We start from the raw sequence: 19,170 nt of genomic DNA, 5'->3' as shown, positions 1-19,170 counted from the left end.
TATATATATATATATATATACATTTAAAATTGGTAAGTCATGTTGGTGATTTGATATGTAGCTTTTTTTTTGTCAGTCCTGAGGCTTGAAATCTGGGCCTGGGCACTATCCCTCAGCTCTTCAGCTCAAGGTGAGAGCTCTAACACTTAAGCCACAGTGCCACTTCCTCTGTTTGTTATTGAACTGTGATCTTTGTCACTTTTCATTACATTAAAAGTCTATTTGACATGATGTGTTAAGGATACTCTTGCTTTCTTTTGGTTTCCACTTGCATGAACTGCCTCCACTCCATAACTTGCAGTGTATAGAGCCCTTAAAGATGATGTGGGGTTTTTGAGGCAACATAGAGTTTGGCATATGTTGGTCCTGGGGTCTGAAATCAGAACCTGGGTGCAGGTTCAGAGCTCTTTTGCTCAAAGTTATTGCTCCACAATACTTTTGTGACATGTCCACTTCTAGCGTTTTGAGGCTCACTGGAGTTCAATCTCATGTTTCTTCCTGTCTGGGCAGGAAAAAGTCAGATCTCAGCCTCTTGAGCATCTGGATTACAGGCATGATCCACATGTGCTTGGCTTCAGTCACCTATCTTTTAAATGAAGAAATTTATGTATGCTTGATCCTAGTGACAGTTCACAGATCACTTCTCTTTTTGTCATTTTGTAACTTGTGATCTAGTTTCACTTAGTGGTTAATAGGTGGGTTCACTAGTAGTCTATTTTGATTTCTCCTTTTGTTTAAGACTGGGATTTAAACTTGGTATTTGATACTTTTGTTCATTGGCGGCTGCCCTATCATGTGATCCAAGCCTCTAACTCCTGTTTGATTTCTTAGTTATTCCTTTTCATTTCTCTATTATGGATTACCACTTGTGGTTAATAGAAAGCTTAAATATACTTGATTACAGCAAATTATTTTGTAATGATAGCCACTATCTATCATAACAAGGATGAAAATCAAACAAAAGAATAACAGAAAATGTACACAGAAGAAAGAAGGAAAACTAAGGTCAAAATCCATTAAGTAAATGTAAAGAAATGTCATAGCAAAATCTCTTCATACAATTAAAGTAGTAAATATGAACTGGGTGCCAATGGATCACATCAGTAATCTTAGCTATTCAGGAGGCTGAGATTTGAGGGTTGTGGTTTGGAGCCAGCCCAGGTAGGAAATTCTGTGAGACTCTCATCTCCAATAAAGTACTCAGAAAACACTGGAAGTTGTGCTGTGGCTCAAGTCATATGGCACTAGACTTGGGCACAAAGAAGCTCAGGGATAGCACCCAGGCTCAGTGTTCAAGCCCTTGGACTGACAAAAATAAAATGTAAGTGTATGCAATGAAAACTCTGTTATCATACTGCTTATCATTTCAAGTATTATATATCTAATTTTATATTTTTGTATACTGAATATTAAAATATGTTACTATTTTTCATTTTTTAAGAAATATGTGTGTGGTTGAGCTAGCACATTTACATGTTAGGACATTGTCACCATGTTTGTATAGTCATTTTTACCAGTAAGTATGATCCATTTTTCTTCCATATTGATGATTCTTTTCAATTAAAATTTTTTCTTTACCTTATCTTCTAGAGTAAATCTGCTAGAGATACATTCTCTTAGCTTTGCATGTCTGGGAACATGCTTACCCATTCTTCACTTGTACAGGATATTTTTGCTAGGTGCCATACTTTGTGGAAATTTATATTTGTTATCTTCAGAACTATACAGATCTCATTCCATGTCCTCCTGGCCTGTGTGGACTATACTAAGAAGTCACTTTTTAGGGAACAAGGGACATATTTATGTGTTTTTTCCTTGCAGACTTGAGAGTCTTCCATATATTCCTATACACTTTGCTTGTGAGATCTTGATCATAAGGCAGCTACTGTAGCTGTCATTGTGAAAGTTCTATTAAGCTTTGATCTCCCTAACCATGGATATTTGTACTTTTGTGTACCTTAAGATAGGAACCCATAGAATATTCCTCAATATAATAACCTCAATATAATAAGGGCTGTATATTACAAACCAACATCCAGCTTTATATTTAATTGGGAAAAGTTAAAGCCATTCCCTCCAAATTCAGGAATGAGACAAGGATGCCCACTCTCCTTTCCTCTTCAACATTGGGCTGGAATTTCTAGCAAGAGTAATAAAGCAAAAGAGAAGTACATGGGGATACAAATAAGACAAAATAAGTAAAGCCATCCCTCTTTGCATATGACATGATCCTCTATTGAGTTGATTTGAAACTTGGGCAAAGTAGTGGATATAAAATCAACCCACAAAAATCATTAGTCTTCCTGTATGCCAAAAATGAAAAGAGCAACGCTGAAATCAGGAAAGCAACTCCATGTGCCATAGCCTCAAAGAATTAAAATACCTAGGAATTAACTTAACCTAAGGTGTGAAGGACCTCTATTGGGAAAACTTTAAACCTCTGTAAAAAGAAATTGAAGCAGACTTAAGGAAATGGAAAAACTTATTGTGCTACTGTTTGGGGAGAACTAACATAGTAAAACTGACAGTTCTGCCCAGAGCAATGTACAATTTCAAGGTAGTACTCATCAAAATCCCAGCGTTTCTTCAAAGAAATAGAAAAATCAATAAAAATTGATATTGGACAATAAAAGACCCAGGATAGCATGAACAATCCTTAGGAAGAAGAAAAGTGCTGGAGAAATGTCAAAACCAAACTTCAAGTTTTACTACAAAGTCATAGTAATAAGGCATCTTAGTATTGGCACAAGAATAGGCCTGAGGATTAATCGAATAGAATAGAAACCCAGAAATAAGCCCACAAACATACAGCCACCAAAAACATGAGTTGGAGGAAAGACAGCCTCTTCAATAAATGGTGCTTGCAAAAATTGACTATCTACATGCAGAAAACTGCAGCTAGATACTCATATATTACCCTGTACTAGAATCAACTCTAAATGGATGAAAGATCATGTAAGGAGAGATACTGTGAAAATATTATAGGAAGTGGTGTGGGAAACTCTAGGCCTCCTAGGCAAGACTCAAAATTTCCTAAATAAAGATCCAGAATGAAACAAATCAAAGAAAGGCTGGATAAATTGGATAGTATTAACTGAAGACATTCTGTGTGGCAAAGGACATAGCTAGCAAGCTAAATAGAAGCCTACAGTATGGGAGAGCTTTACTAGCTATGCATCAGACAAGGGCCTCATATCCAAAATATACTTAGAGCTCAAATACTAAACCCCCACCTCCCAAAAAACCCTTGAAAACTCAACAACCCAATCAATGAATGGGCTAAAGACTCAAAGATGTGTCCAAAAGGGAACTTTATTACACTCTTGGTGGTAATGTAAACTTGTTCAAGCACACTGGAAAGAACTATGGAGGTCCTTAAAAGAGTCAACATTGATCTCTATGAGCCTGCAGTCCCACTCCTGGGCATTTATCCTATGGACTACAAACAAGACTACACTAAAGCCACCAGCTCAACTATGTTCATTGCAGCATTGTTTATGAAAACCAAGATATGCAATCAACCTAGCTGTCCCTCATTGGATGAATGGATCAACAAATTGTGGTATATATATACAATGGAATTCTACTCATCCATCAGAAAGAATGATATTGCCCAATTTCTAAGGAAATGGAAAGTCTTGAAAAACATTGTATTAAGTGAAATTATCCAGATTCAAAGAAACATAGGCTGCATGATTTCCCTCATTTGTGGTAACTAGAATGTGCCTATGAATCTACAAGTAAACAAAGTGAATCATTTAAGAATACACACACATATATGCACATATACTGGGAAATGATAAATTATATAGGACTCTACACATTCACACAATGAGACCAAAAGAGTTTATGCATAGGAGTGTTTGAGAAAGGCTCAATAACTATATGCACCTGATCATATAAAGTAATATTCTATGAAATGAACTCCAAGAACGGAAACAAGAGATACTTTTTACTTCCCATTGTTGCTGTTTTTCTTTTCTTTTCTTTTTGTGTTGTTTGTTTGTATTTTGGAGGATAGAGAAGGGCACATAGAAGGTGGAACAAGGGTGAATAAATACAATAGTGGTACTCACTACACAGTATGTGGAAAATGAACTTTGTCTTATCACTGGGGACAGGCAGAAAAAATCAGGAGAGAACAATGGAAGGGGAGACATGGTTCAAAAAGAATTGTACTCATGAAAAGCCCAGTCTGACTGATTGTGCAGCTGTCTCCTTCTTGAGCCTTGGTGCTCCCGCATGGCATGACCCACAGTGAAGGAGGAGGGAGAGGAAGCCAAGGAGCAACAGTGATTCTCTTACCAGCACAGGCTAAAGGCTGTAGTTCACTATACAGTTGGTTGCCTTTGCAAAGAAGTTGAATTGGACAAAGAGATGCCGTTTGGCAAACAGACCATTGCAACAATCTTGGATCTGACTTTTCAGCAATGCAATAATTTTGCCAAAGACCTTGAGATGTTTGTCAGACACGCGAAAAGAAGCACAATTAACACTGATAACATGAATCTCTTAGTGAGAAGAACCAGAAGATTGCTCAATTTACTCTAGAATGAAAAACAAAAAGAAAAAGAAATTGGAGGATGGAAACAAAAACCCCAGGGAGCACACAGACGATGAGATGGTAGAATAAGAGTGAATTTTTTTCTCTGCTCTGGAATAAGGCAGCTTTCAGCAGGTAGAGCAGGGTTGAGACCCTGAGTAATGTAGTCAAGGGAATCCTTTCTTCCTTTTTTTCCCAGGAGTAGCAAAGCTTTATTTGAACATGGCTAAAGGCCACATAGGCAGCCTCACCACAGAGGCAGAAGCTGCTGCTGCTGTGCTGGTGTGGGCTTGGAGACAGATTTTAATGGTGTTACTTGAGATTCTTCTGATTGGCGGCTGCTTGTCCATAGGCCTTGTTGATTGGTTGTTTCTCTCTCTGAACATGGTTTTAACTTTCTTGGTATTTTGTTCCTGCCATGACTCCTTCTGTAAGGGGAACTTTACTCCACATTCCCTCCCCCCTGCCACCACCAAGACAACAAATTCAGCTCTGATTTAAGTGGCGGATTCATCTTGGAATTGCTTAGAGATGGGTAGAGTTATAATGAGGTCCCTGCCTGCCACAAAGTGAATTCTTACAAGATAGAGATGCTTTCAAAGAAAAAAAATGGTGAGGTGGCTTTTGTGCTGTATTTTGTAAGCCATTAACTTCAAAAGCTAGTTTAAAAGAGAGCTGGGGATCCTAGCAAAATATCTCCATGTCTTCTTCAAGCCTGTGAAAAAGGCATGTGTGTGAACGCTATGTTCCATGACGTCATGGTAAAAATGTTAGCAATTAAACATGATGAATTTTTTTCACAAAAAAAGAATTGTACTCATTACTCATTATCTGATTCATGTAACTATAAGCCTTCTTTTTATCAACTCTACAATAATAAAAAAGTTTAATTCTGTTGTTTTTTGCTTAAAAAGAATTTTACCTTATACATCCATTTATTAAACCCCAAACAAGCAGTGACATTTAGTTTTTTTTTTTAATTTACCAATTTCTAACGAATATTTTTCACATCTACAATTCTTTCTTTGGTTAAGTTTCCACATGCGTATTTTCAATCTTTTTAGATTTTCTTCAGGCTCACTATTTTCTTCTGTTTTACTGTTTTAAAATGAATTTCTTACTGTTATTATAAAGGTGATTACAGAGGGGTTGATTTTCAAAAGCCACGTACATTTCTTCTTGGATAATCTCATCCTTTCCTTCACTCTTACACAGTTTTAAATTTTTATTTTGAGTTAGCATACATCAGTGACAAGAAGGACTTCCATTTTGATCATTACATACATTCATATAGGAAATATTGGACAAGTCCACTCATTTGTTTTAACATTCTACTTCTATCATTTCGTTTTTTAAAATAGTGTGTGGAGTTTCATTATGTTGTCATTTATATATATGACAGAGGGGGGAGAAAGGGAGAAAGAGTGACAGAGTGAGTGGACTTTGAGCCTCTTTACTCCCTGTATCATTTCCTTTTCAGTATCTCAATGTACATATTTTGCCAAGCAAGTAATGCATTTCCCAGATCACCATGGGAGATCACCATGGGAGATTTGGAACAGGGATTTCAGCATAAGGCTTCATTTCATGACAATTCTCTCCCCATCTCCCACCTTGGAGGCTCCTTTCTTCATGAATAGTTTCTTGAAATTTAGTGAAGTGAGTTAACATGGGAAATTACTTTCTGTTGCATTTTTAAAGCATCTTACTTGCTCTGTTATATAAATCAGACCTAAGATCTATCCCTTGATATTTGAATTTTTTGTTCTTGTAGCTACTGCAAAAAGAGCTGTTGAAAGTGGTGGATCTCTGGGAGAACTGTAGGATCTTCCTCAAATGAGACCATCACCTGCCATGTAACCATGTAACATAAACTGGGTGGTTGATAAACAAAGATTTGTTTACATACCCATAGAGCGTTTCCCCAAGATCAAGCAGATGATATTTTGTGTCTCATGAGAGATTATTCCTTGCTTTATGGAAACCAAACTTTTTGGTGTATTGCATATGAGAGAGAAATCACCCTCTCTGAACATTCATGTGGACACTACATTACCAATGCATCCTGAAGAGTGTACTATTTCAATATATTCATTTTGCAAAGAAACAAACATTTAATTCATCAGAGTCATTGCATTCACTTGAAGATATATTTTGAATAACTCTTGATAAATTTCTGATGTCTACATTGCAGGTTTATCTTGAAGAACTACCAGTTTGTTCTGGCCTTGGCTTTTGCTGTTGAGGAAATCAACAAGAACCCTGATCTTTTACCTAACATGACTCTGGGTTTTGATATCTATAATGTGGATTCCAGAGCTCAGTCAACGCTTGAGAATCCCTTTACTTGGCTCTCTGGGCATTACAATATCCCTAATTATACCTGCATGAGAGAAAGTAACTCTGTAGTAGTACTCACAGGAATATCAGGAATAATATCTGCCCAGATTGGGACACTTCTAGAACTCTATAAGTTTCCACAGGTGAGGATGGGAGGGATGCAGATGTGAAAAGTTGTCTACTTTGGTGCTTTTTTATGATGATAGGAAGATATAAGATATAAAAACCTATCTAATTTAATTATATCAAAGGCTAAATACACAAACAGTGGGAAATTCATGTTTCCATTATTTAAGAGAGGATAGGGAAGTTGGAGCAGAAGAGGGAATGACCTGGGGCTGAGAGCCTATTGAATAATTTTGTAGAAAGCAACCAGAATTGGGAAATACTTTAAAAATATGAAATTAGCCTCTACCCACTGAGCTATATCACTCACTCCCACTTTAATCATGTTACCCAATAAAATTTGCATTATGTCTAATAAAAATGTGAAATTAAAAAAAATAAACATGTGAAATTAGACAGATGCTGGTGGGTCATGCTTGTATTCCTAGCTAACTCAAGGTGGATGGGGTATAAAGATAGTGGTTGAAGCAGCATTGGCAGGCAAAGACATGAGGCATTTATCTCCAAAGAACCAGCCAAAAAGCTGGAGGTGAGTCAGGCATCCATGGCTCACATTTGTAATACTAGCAACTCAGGAGGTTGAGATCTGAGAATCGTAATTTGAAGCCAACACAGGCAGTGAGACTCATCTCCATATAAGCAGAAAACCTTTTGCAATTTGGCTCAAAGTGATTGAGTGGTAGCCTTGAGCGAAAAAGCTCAGGTGCAGTGTCCCACAAGAAAGAAAGAAAGGAAGAAAGAAAGAAAGAAAGAAAGAAAGGAAGGAAGGAAGGAAGGAAGGAAGGAAGAAAGAAAGGAAGAAAGAAAGAAAGAAAGAAAAAAAGAAAGAAAGAAAGAAAGGAAGAAAGAAAGAAAGGAAGAAAGGAAGAAAGGAAGGAGAAAGGAAGATTGAAGAAAGGAAGGAAGGAAGAAAGGAAGAAGAAAGAAAGGAAGGAGAAAGAAAGAAAGATTGAAGAAAGCTGGAAGTGCTATGGCTCCAAGTGGTAGAGTGCTAGCGTTTAGCACTAAAGCTCAGGGACCAGAGTTCAAGTCCTATGACCTACAAAAAATACACAACACAAAAAAGAATAAAACAAAACTGAAGTTATTTAGTCAGGCTAAGACAAAATGGGCAGGTTTTCTCTCATATATGAAAGTTGAAAATATAAACCTGAAATAAGAAAATGCATACATGGCCATAGGCAAATATACATGATAAAACTGACTGAAGAATGGTGTACAAAATGGTGGATTTCCATGGTATAATTGTTCTGAAAAATGAGCAGAGGAAGTTGAAATATGTTATACCTAATAATAGAGGTAAGTTTAAAGGGAATGATGTGGAGAACAGAGGAATCAAGAGATGAGTGATGGCAAATATAGTTATAATATTCAAGTATATATATAAAAATGAGTGGGGTTGGTATAGATGGGGGAGGAGAATAGAAACAGTGACACTGATCATCAAGCATTACACAAAGAAACTGACATGCTCAGATGAAAGATCTTTGTATAGCTATTTAAAAACAATTTAAAATTTGTTTTCTAAAACTATAAAAGATTTCCTTCCTTTCAATCATTTAATCCTTTCTTACTATAAGTCAAGACTGAGATTGTAAAGGATGGCAATCCTTTTATAGACTCTTTAATTTTCTTTCCTTTTAGCTTACCTATGGACCTTTAGATCCTGTCTTGAGTGACAAAAGCAAGTTTCCTTCTCTCTATCAGATGGCCCCAAAGGACACATCACTAGCCATTGCCATGGTCTCCTTGATGGTTCATTTCAACTGGAACTGGGTGGGGCTGTTGATCTCACTAGATGAAAGTGGTTTGTCGATAATTCCAGAATTGAGGGAAGAGATGGCCAAGAACAGAGTCTGTGTAGCCTTTGAGCATGTGATTCCAAGCACTATCCTGACACAAGTATTAAACATAATGACAATCCATCGCAAGATTAGTAAATCATCAGCAAATGTGTTTATAATTTATGGTGATAATGAATACCTACTAGATTTAATGACTTATTTTGGGAAGATTTTAATGTCAGGCAAAGTTTGGCTTATGACTTCACAGAGTGATTTATCCATGAGTAGAAGATATTTCATCTTAGGCTCATTCCATGTTCCTCTCATGTTTTCACACCACCATTCAGACATTTCTGGGTTTAAGAATTATGTCAGGGAAGTCAATCCTTCCAAATACCCAGAAGACTTTTACCTTGCTAGGCTGTGGGTTCTCTCTTTCAATTGCTCATATTCTGAGTCTGACTGTGTAACATGGGAGAACTGTCCCCAGGATGCCTCCTTGGAATGGCTGCCTGGACACATTTTTGACATGGCCATGTTTGAAGAGAGTTATAATATATACAATGCTGTGTATGCTGTGGCCCATGCCCTTCACAAGATGCTTCTTCATCAAACAGAGATGCCACTGAAGGGAAATGGGAAAGGGATGGTGCCTTCCCCTGCACAGGTAAGGTCTTATTTGTTAGATCTGACACACCAAAAATTAAGTGAATCTAAATATGTTGAAGCTTTTACAAATCCCAAGAGAAACTTTGTTTAACTGTTTCTGAAGTTTCTTCACACCTGAAAGGAGGAAATGCATTTCATGCTTCCAATAGAATTTTTGTGTTACAAATGACCTCAGTAAACTCACGGCTAATGTTTTCAAACTTGTAAATCTAGCTTTTCCTATGAGTTTCTTAAATACCAAAGGATTATCAACTATTTATGTAATTAAGTACTTAAATGATGATGCTTTCAGAAAGTAGCTGGAGGGATAAGTAGAGCAGGAAAGATGGAGGAGAATAATGTAATAGGTGACACTGATTAAGATGTATTCATAAACTGACTCATTGAATTGAAACCCCTTTTTGTAATACTTAAAGATAATAATAAAAAATTTAAAAATCAATGTACCACTTCCAAGTGTAAAATATTAATAAACAAAAAATATTTAAAAAGTAAATGAGCTTGTTGAATTCCACTTTAGGTACTATTAATTTAGCTAATTGCTACTCCCTGGATATTCACAAATGAGCAGTTCTGCTAACCTTTAACTATGAAACTCGGACCTGTCTCATTCACGACTATTTATGTGGAGGTGGTTTATCTTGAAAAGAGGCCTTGGGATCCTTTCCTTGAGTGACTAGCATTCAGAAACATTATTTCAGTCCTCTATACACCTTTGTTTTGTTCTACTGCATGTGGTGTATATCTTAATCTAGAAGGGTACTAAAGACAATGAGAGGCATTGTAGAATTTAGGCTTTCTCTCTTCACTCTTGGATTCACTTCAACATAAGATGTATCTCTTTTAGCTTCACCCTTTTCTGAAGAAGATTCAATTTTATAATTCTGCTGGAGACAAAGTGATTTTGGGTGAGAAAGAAAAAATAGAAGCGGAGTATGACATTGTGAACATTTGGAATTTTCCAGAAGGTCTTGAAGTTAAGGTGAAAGTAGGACTATTTTCTCCATATGCTCCACATGGTCATCAACTGTCAATAGCTGAAGATATGATAGAGTGGACCATAGGAACTACTGAGGTGAGTAAGACCTGACCACAATGACTAGAACTACATAAAAGAAAATAATCCCTAGATTTCATGCCCACCTGTTCTTACTAGTTATACAACATTGTAAATTTAATAACTTTCAGCTTAATTAACTTACTTATTTGATGATTCTTTGTTGAAAAAGGAACATACTAATTCTATATGTGTAAATGTTAGTTTATTTATTATCAGAAAAACCTAAATGACATGTTATAACAATTTTCTAATGTGGTGACAAAACACCTGAGGAATCAGCTTATAAAGTAGAAAGGTTCATTTTGCTCCCACTGGGGTTATTTCTGTAATTGACCTGTAATTTATGCAGTAAGGGTGACAGGAATTATCTAACAAGACTGTACCAGAAGAAGATTTTCACTTCCTTACAACTGGTCATCAGAGAGGAAGAGATGATGAGCCTGGAGTTCACATGATCCAATATAGGGGATGTCTTGTTTTCATGTTTAAGAAATCAGTAGGAGAGAAACAATAATGAATTTACCAGGCTCCTGTGACTCCTAGCTGCCTCCTAGGAGGCTGAGATCTGAGCATTGAGATTGGAAGTCAGCCTGGGCTAGAAAATCTGTGAGACTCTTATCTCCAATTAGCCACAAAAAGCTGGAAATTGAGCTGTGGCCCCAATTTTTCTGGGAAAAATAGCTCAGGGAAAGTGCCCAGAGTTCCAGCTCCAGAATCAACACACACACACACACACACACACACACACACACACACACACACGCATGCACACACATACACACACAAATTTAAGAAGTTCCTTAAGGTTTGCCATCAATGACTATTTTAGGATTAGGTTTTACCTCTTAAAGGTTCAGTACTTCCCAATAGGACACTGGGCTACAGATCAAGATTAGCTTTAAGCATATAGAAATTATGTTTAATGGTCCAGTTGTTAAGAACACTTAACTGTTTAGTGTGGTAGGTAAAAGTCTGAACACTTATCAACACGTATCTGATTTTCCTCAGACTCCTCACTCCATTTGCAGTGAGAGTTGTGGTCCTGGATTCAGGAAATCCCCTCAGGAGGAAAAGGCTGCCTGTTGCTTTGATTGTATCCCTTGCCTACAGGATGAGATTTCTAATGGGACAGGTAAGTCCATGACTAAGTAGAAATTCTCCCTAATGTTTTCTGATTAATTCAATAGAAATCAAGAAACCAAAGCTTCCCTTCCTTCAGTTACTAAGTTGATTGTATTGCTCCTTAAATTTACACAAATCATCCATTTGAATTACATCTAGCATTATTTTTTCTCTAGCCCAATGTATGTATGGGTATTTCAAGAAAACTCACTTGTTGATACTCTTTAATGCAAGTTTAACTTCTAATCTTAATATAAAGTCATGTTAAGGACAGGCTCTCCATGTTTTTCCAGATTGCCTTTACAAAACAAGGAAAACATAGATCATGTACACAGTGCTCTTGCCACAGAGCAAGTGCTTAAAAGCTTGGTTTGATTTAAGAAACAAACAACTGTTGTGCATAGGATGATGTTAGAGCTTCAAAGAGTGGTTTGATTCTCTGTTCCCCACTGCTTCACAGGTGAAGAGTAGAGACAAATACAATGTCATGAATTCAAGGACATGACACAGGGCTTTATTAACATTTCATATATACATACATGTTAGCCATATTATCCACAAATTTAAATGGACTTAGGAAGTTGTGCAGAATGATAAGAATTAATATTATAGCAGCATAAAATAGTGTAGAAAATCATTTTAGGATATTAAAATTGACAATATGGTACATTATCAATATGTTTGATAGCCAATGAAGGTTAAGGTTGAATCTGATTTTTAAAAAAGCATAAAAGAAATACAAATCAGGAGTGGAAACAATGCTTGATAGGAAATATATTTATTATCTTACTCATGTAACTGTCAGCCCTCTGTATAGTATCCTTACAATACAAACATATATTTAATAAAAAAGAAATGCAAATCAAAACAACATTGAGATTCTACCTCACCCCAGTTAGAATGGCTATAATCAAGAACTCTAATAACAACAGATGCTGGAGAGGATGTGGCCAGAGGAAACTCTACTGCATTGTTGGTGGGAGTGTAACCTTGTTCAACCACTTTGGAAAGCAGTATGGAGGTTCCTCAAAAGACTCCACATAGAGCTCCCCTATAATCCAGAAATCCCACTTCTGGGCATTTACCCAAATAATCACAAACAAGGCCATACTAGAGCTACCAGCATAACTATGTTTATTGCAGCATTATTCACCATAGCTAAGATACAGAACCAACCTAGATGCCCCTCAGTAGATGAATGGATCAAAAAATGTGATAAATCACACACACACACACACACACACACACACACACACAAACTGGAATCCTATACTTCCATCAGGAGGAAATGGAAATGGAAATGTTAGGAAATGGAAAGACTTGGAAAAAATCATATTAAGTGAAGTAAGCCAGACTCAGAACTATAGGTACCATGGTACCATACTTAACATAACTAGTACACATCTAAGGTAATCTTACCAGACAAGCAGAAAAGGTCAAAAGCTATGCATATATGATCATATAAGATGAAGCTAAGTGAAATGAACCCCAAGATAGGGACACAAGAGCTTTTATTTTTGTTGCTGTTGTTTTTAATGTATTTAAATTTTACTCTGCGATTTTTTTGTTTCTTTTTTATGTTCATCCCCCATGGTATAACCCTGTTTTCACTGTATTTGTTTCCAGTGCCCTGATTCTTGTATATTCGTTTTTCTAATTTGAGGAGGGGAAGGGAAACAACAAAATGCTGAAACAAGGATACAGGTTGACCCATTGTAACAATGAGATGTACAAGACAGTTAGGGAGGTGGAGAGAGAAGGGATGGTAGGGGAAAAGCAAAGGTGGGGGTAATAATGCTCTATAGGAAATGTACTCATTATTTTCCTCATGTAATTGTAACCTCTCTGTACAGTATATTTACAATAAAATATATATTTAAAAAACCAGTGTGGGAGTGAGGTTGAAATTATGGTTTAGAGAACAGAAAAAAAATTTTATACTACTTGGTAATACATTTATGATCACAAATACTGACCTGTTAGTTTTTTAAAATAATTTTTATTGTGATTAAATGATTACATAAATTTCACAAATTTTACAGTATTGTGAAATAGTGATACTTAAAGTCACAAATACATTTTATCTTTCATGAGCCAAATTGTCATTATTGTGGTCTATAAAGTTTGTGAATTCTATGAGCTTTGACAATACAGCTATTTCTTCCACATCGAGTGGTATGTACACTTCTTTCATTTAGCTTAGTGTTGGCTGTTCCCTCTATCCCTCTCATTCCCTCCCTTCCATTGTTGCCCTTGAGTTGCTCAGTTCATTTACATCAATGTCCAGTGCAGCTGATGGAACCCCTCTGTTGTATGTTTTCCCCTGTCTCCCTGTGATTCTGTGTCCTCCTCCTAGTTTCCCTTAGATGTAGCATATATACATCAACAGCATGGGGTCATTTAGTAATGATATGACAAGATGAGTGGAGGTCCTTTGTTTCTCAAGTCCTGTTTTGTTTTTGTTTTTGTTTTATCAGTTGTGGGGCCTTACCTCTGGGCCTGGGCTCTGTCCCTGAGCTCTTCAGCTCAAGGCTAGAGGTCTACCACTTGAGCCACAGTGCCACTTCCGGCTTTTTCTCCTTATGTGATGCTGAGGAATCAAACCCAGGGCCTCATGCATGCAAGGCAAGCACTCTACCACTGAGTTACCTTCCCAGCCCTCAAATCCTTTGTCATATCTCCTTACATTCTATATGTAACATCTACATATAAGGGATACCATGTGCCATTGTCTCTCTACTCTTGGCTTACCTCACTCAAAATGATTTGTTCTAGTTCCAACCATTTCCCTGTGAATGCCCTTATTTTGTCATTTCTAATGGCTGCATAATATTCCATTGTATATAGGTATCACAATTTTTGGATCCATTCACCTATAGTGGGGCATCTGGGTTGTTTCCATATCTTAGTTATTGTGAATAGTGCTGCAACATGGAGGTGCAGGTGTCTTTGTATCCTGGTTCTTGTTTCTCAGGGTAGATGCCTAGGAGTGGTATAGCCGAGTCATACAGGAGATCTATATTCAGCTTTCTGGGTATCTCCAGACTGCTTTTCAAACAGGTTGTATTAGGGTACATTCCCACAAGCAGTGCAATAAGGTTCCTCTTTCTCCATATCCCCTCCAGAATTTGTTGTTGCCTGAATTTAGTTTGTGGGCCATTCTGACTGGGTTAAGGTGGTATCTCAGAGTTATTTTTATTTGCATTTCTTTTACAGCCAGTAATGATGAACATTTCCTCATGTGTTTACCATTTTTATCTCTTCTTCTGAGAAGTATCTCTTTAGTTCCCTTGCCCATTTAGTAATTGTTTTGTTAGGATTGGGAAGAATTACTTTCTTGAGTTCCTTGTATATAATGGATATTAGTCCCTTGTTTGATATTTTGCTGGTAAATGTTTTTTTTTCTGACATGTTAGTTTCATCTCTAAGCAGGGAGTTTAATTTCCATTAAAGAAAGTGCATTATTTAAATGGGACTAATGGTTATTTATCTTCCTCGCCAGATATGGAGCAGTGTGTGAAGTGTTCAGAACATCTGTATGCCAACTCAGAGAGAAACCAGTGCCTCTTGAGGGCTGAAAGTTTCCTGGCCCATGGAGAACCCTTGGGCATGGTCTTGGCCTGCATGGCTCTCTGCTTCTCCACACTCACTGCTGTGGTACTAGGGGTTTTTGTGAAATACCAAGACACTCCCATTGTCAAGGCCAATAACCGGGCTCTCAGCTACATTCTGCTCACCTCCCTCATCTTTTGTTTCCTCTGTTCCTTGCTTTTTATTGGTCGTCCTGCCACAGTCACCTGCATCCTGCAGCAGGTCACATTTGGGGTTGTGTTCACTGTGGCCATTTCTACTGTCTTGGCCAAAACAGTGACTGTGGTTCTGGCCTTCAAGGCCACTTCCCCAGGGAGCAGAATGAGATGGCTGCTGGTATCAGGGGCTCCTAACTTCATCATCCCCATCTGCACCCTCATCCAGGTGACTCTCTGTGGCCTCTGGCTGCGAATCTCTCCTCCCTTTGTGGACACAGATGCACACTCTGAACATGGCCACATCATCATCCTGTGCAACAAGGGCTCCCTCACTGCCTTCTACTGTGTCCTGGGATACCTGGGTGCCCTGGCCATGGCCAGCTTCATGGTGGCTTTTCTGGTCAGAAACCTGCCTGACACCTTCAATGAAGCCAAGTTCCTGACCTTCAGCATGCTGCTGTTCTGCAGTGTGTGGCTCACCTTCCTGCCTGTCTACCACAGTGCCAAGGGAAAGCTCATGGTGGCTGTGGAGGTCTTCTCTATCTGGTCTTCCAGTGCAGGGCTCTTGGGCTGCATTTTTGCTCCCAAGTGCTACATTATCTTGTTAAAGTCAGATAGAAACTCTCTGCATGGCTTCAGGGATAAACAAATACATGGAAAAGTAAGATTTAAGAATAACCCTATGTGTTTGATCAATATATAGAAGTTCTGAATTAAATTGACACCATTTTTCCATTAAGCTATTAGTTCATACTATGGGACTTACTGCAACGTGAAAATAGCCCTTAGTCATTTGTCAACTTGTAACCATTAGTACCTCAATGTAATTTGATTCTCTCTCTCTCTCTCACACTTGCTCTCACTCTCTCATTCTCTCGCTCTCCTCTCTTCTCTCTCCTTTCTCTCTCTCTCTCTCATTCCTCCAATCAAATATGAATTTAACACTACCATTCCCAATTAGTATATTACCCCTGTTTTCTTTCTTTTTTTCCAGTCCTGGGCCTGGCTGCTGTCCCTCAGCTCTTCAGCTCAATGCTAGTGCTCTATCACTTGAGCCACAGCACCACTTCTGGCTTTTTCTGCTTATGTAGTGCTGAGGAATCAAACCCAGGCCTCATGCATGCAAGGCAAGCACTCTACCACTGAGCCACTTTCCCAGCCCCTGACTTACCCTTGATTTCTTAGTTAATTTCAAACTATTACAACAAAACACATCTTCTTTATATCATATTTATTAGATATTTCCACAAATATTTTCATTTTAACATAATTCCATCTTGTAATATGCTCATTAGAGTATACTGAATTCAGTTAGTTATGTATTACCTTTCACACATTTGCCTTTTGAAAGGCTGCTTAAATTTTACACAAATACATTTTAACCTTGTTTCACAATATATTGAGTTTATGAACTATTATTTGATGAAAGTTGTTGAGGCAAAATAGGAACAGTTGACTGAACTATGTTGGATATATTAGTAAATTTATCCTTACTTAGTTACTGTATATTATGATACTGTAAATATATATATATTAAATACTCATTTACTATATTTTTGTTGTCATATTACCAATAGATGTCTTAGGATATATTAATAATCTGAAGAGGTTGCTCATAATGTTGATCATATTATAAATTATGCATTCATAAATAATGACATAATAAATTAATATGTCACATCATGTCAGTCCTTCCTGCTCTCTTCCATTGTTTATCATCTCTTTCTTCTTCATTTTCATTTTGCTAATATGATTATTGTTTGTAGAGCTATAAGTTTATATTACTTTTCTTTTTGTAGGAAATATTATAACATATTGATGAGAAATATCTGAATGTCACTTTTATTTTTTAAATACGTTTTTTATTTTAAAAATAGTGTACAGAGGGGTTGCAGTTACATGAGTAAGGTAATGAGTATATTTCCTTTCAAGTATTGTTACCTTCTCCTTTGTTTTCCCCTACCATCCCTTCCCACCCCACCTCCCCAACTCCCCCCCCCCATAAGTTGTAAAGTTCGTTTTCAACATGGTGTCTTGAACAACTCATTGTTACAATGGGTCAAACTATATCCCTATTTAAGCATTTTGTTTTTCCCTTCCCTCCCCAAATTAGAAAAGTATATATACAAGATGGAGGGCACCAGAATCAAATACAGTGAATACAGGTGTTGTACCATGGGAGCAAAACATATAAGGTGCAGGGCACCAACATCGAATACATTAAAAATAGGGGTTATACCATGGGGGAAGAACATACAAAAGAAACAAAAATATCACATAGTACATTATAATTGTTAAAAACAATAGCAAGAAAGAAAAAAAACCACTTGTGTCCCTATTTTGGCATTCATTTCACTTAACATCTTTTTTATTGTTTTTAATATTTTTTATTGTGAAAATGCTGTACAGAGGGGTTACAATTACATGGGCAAGATAATGAGTACATTTCTTATTAAGCATTGTAGCTTCCTCCTTTGTTTCCCCTTCCCATCCTTTCCCATAAAGAACACTTCACGAATTTGTGTGTCATCCTTGCACAGGGTCCATACTAATCTTCTCTGTATCATTCCAATTTTAGTATATGTGCTGCCAAAGTGATGGTCACATGTACATAGTTTTGTTTTGTTTTGTTTTGTACCTTTTCTGCTTGTCCTAGACATACACTAATTATTGCAGATAAGGGAAACCATGGGACTTATGTTTCTTTGGGCCTACATTACTTCACTTAATATCATTTTTTCCAAGTCTTTCCATTTCCTAATAAATGGGGCAATGTCATTCTTTCTGATGGAGGCATAGAATTCCATTGTATATAGATGAATGGATATGAATGTCACTTTTTGAGGCAATCTTTTTCATTAAGGGCAGCAGTAAAATGTTTGATTATAAGCAATCAAAATTACTCTTGAAAATTTCTTAAACCATCCAAAAACACATAATGCACAATTTGTATATACAATCATGTACAAAAATATTTATTGGAGGGCTGGGGATGTATTCCCATGTGTCCCCTCATCCAGGTGACCCTCTGTGGACTCTGACTGGGGACTTTTTCTTCCCCTTATTGACACAGATGCACACTCTGAACGTGGCCATGGCATCATTCTGTGTAACAAGGGCTCCCTCACTGCCTTCTACTGTGTTTTTTGTTTGTTTGTTTGTTTTGTTTTTTGGAGGTTTGGGAGGGGGTCAGTCATGGGGTCTAAATTCTGGGCCTGGATGCTGTCCCACAGTGCCACTTCCAGCTTTTTCTGCTTATGTGGGGCTGAGGAATCAATCCCAGGGCCTCCTGGATGCACGGCAATCACTCTACCACTGAACCACCTTCCCAGTCCTAATACCTGATTTTCTTGGCCCTGGCCAGCGTCACTGTGTCTTTTCTGGCCAAGGACCTCCCTAACTCCTTCAAGGAAGCCAAGCTCCTAACCTTCAGCACTCTGATGTTCTATCGTATCTGGCTTATTTTGTACATGTCTACCACAGTGCCAAGGGGAAGGTAATGGTGGCTGTGTAGGCCTTCTCCATCTTGGCCTCCAATGAGGGGCTCTTGGGATGCATCTTTGCTCCCAAGTGCTACATCATCTTGTTAACACCAGAGTGAATTTTTCTTTTTTTTTAATTTAATTTTATTTTATTTGTGAACATACTGTACAGACGGGTTACAATTACATGGGCAGGATAATGCGTATATTTCTTACCAAGCATTGCAGCCTCCTCCTTTGTTTACCCTTCACATCCCTTCCCAGCCTCCCACCTTCCCCCCAATCCCAATCCTTC

At 37.5% G+C, this 19,170-nt stretch overlaps 1 protein-coding gene across 1 annotated transcript in view; it reads left to right on the top strand.

The window, feature by feature from the left end:
* The window catches only part of LOC105998739 (vomeronasal type-2 receptor 116-like), a 45,586-nt gene that overhangs the window by 9,067 nt on the left and 17,349 nt on the right, over nucleotides 1-19,170 (top strand). The window contains exons 3-8 of the mRNA XM_013033530.1: nucleotides 1,279-1,296; nucleotides 6,751-7,026; nucleotides 8,654-9,460; nucleotides 10,310-10,537; nucleotides 11,531-11,654; nucleotides 15,147-16,054. Of these exons, the coding sequence (XP_012888984.1) occupies nucleotides 1,279-1,296; nucleotides 6,751-7,026; nucleotides 8,654-9,460; nucleotides 10,310-10,537; nucleotides 11,531-11,654; nucleotides 15,147-16,054 (2,361 nt within the window). The remainder of the gene's footprint in view (nucleotides 1-1,278; nucleotides 1,297-6,750; nucleotides 7,027-8,653; nucleotides 9,461-10,309; nucleotides 10,538-11,530; nucleotides 11,655-15,146; nucleotides 16,055-19,170) is intronic.

The sequence above is a fragment of the Dipodomys ordii genome, unplaced genomic scaffold, assembly GCF_000151885.1.
Source record: "Dipodomys ordii isolate 6190 unplaced genomic scaffold, Dord_2.0 Scaffold171, whole genome shotgun sequence".
NCBI lineage: Eukaryota > Metazoa > Chordata > Mammalia > Rodentia > Heteromyidae > Dipodomys > Dipodomys ordii.
This window is presented reverse-complemented; position numbering and strand designations above follow the sequence as displayed.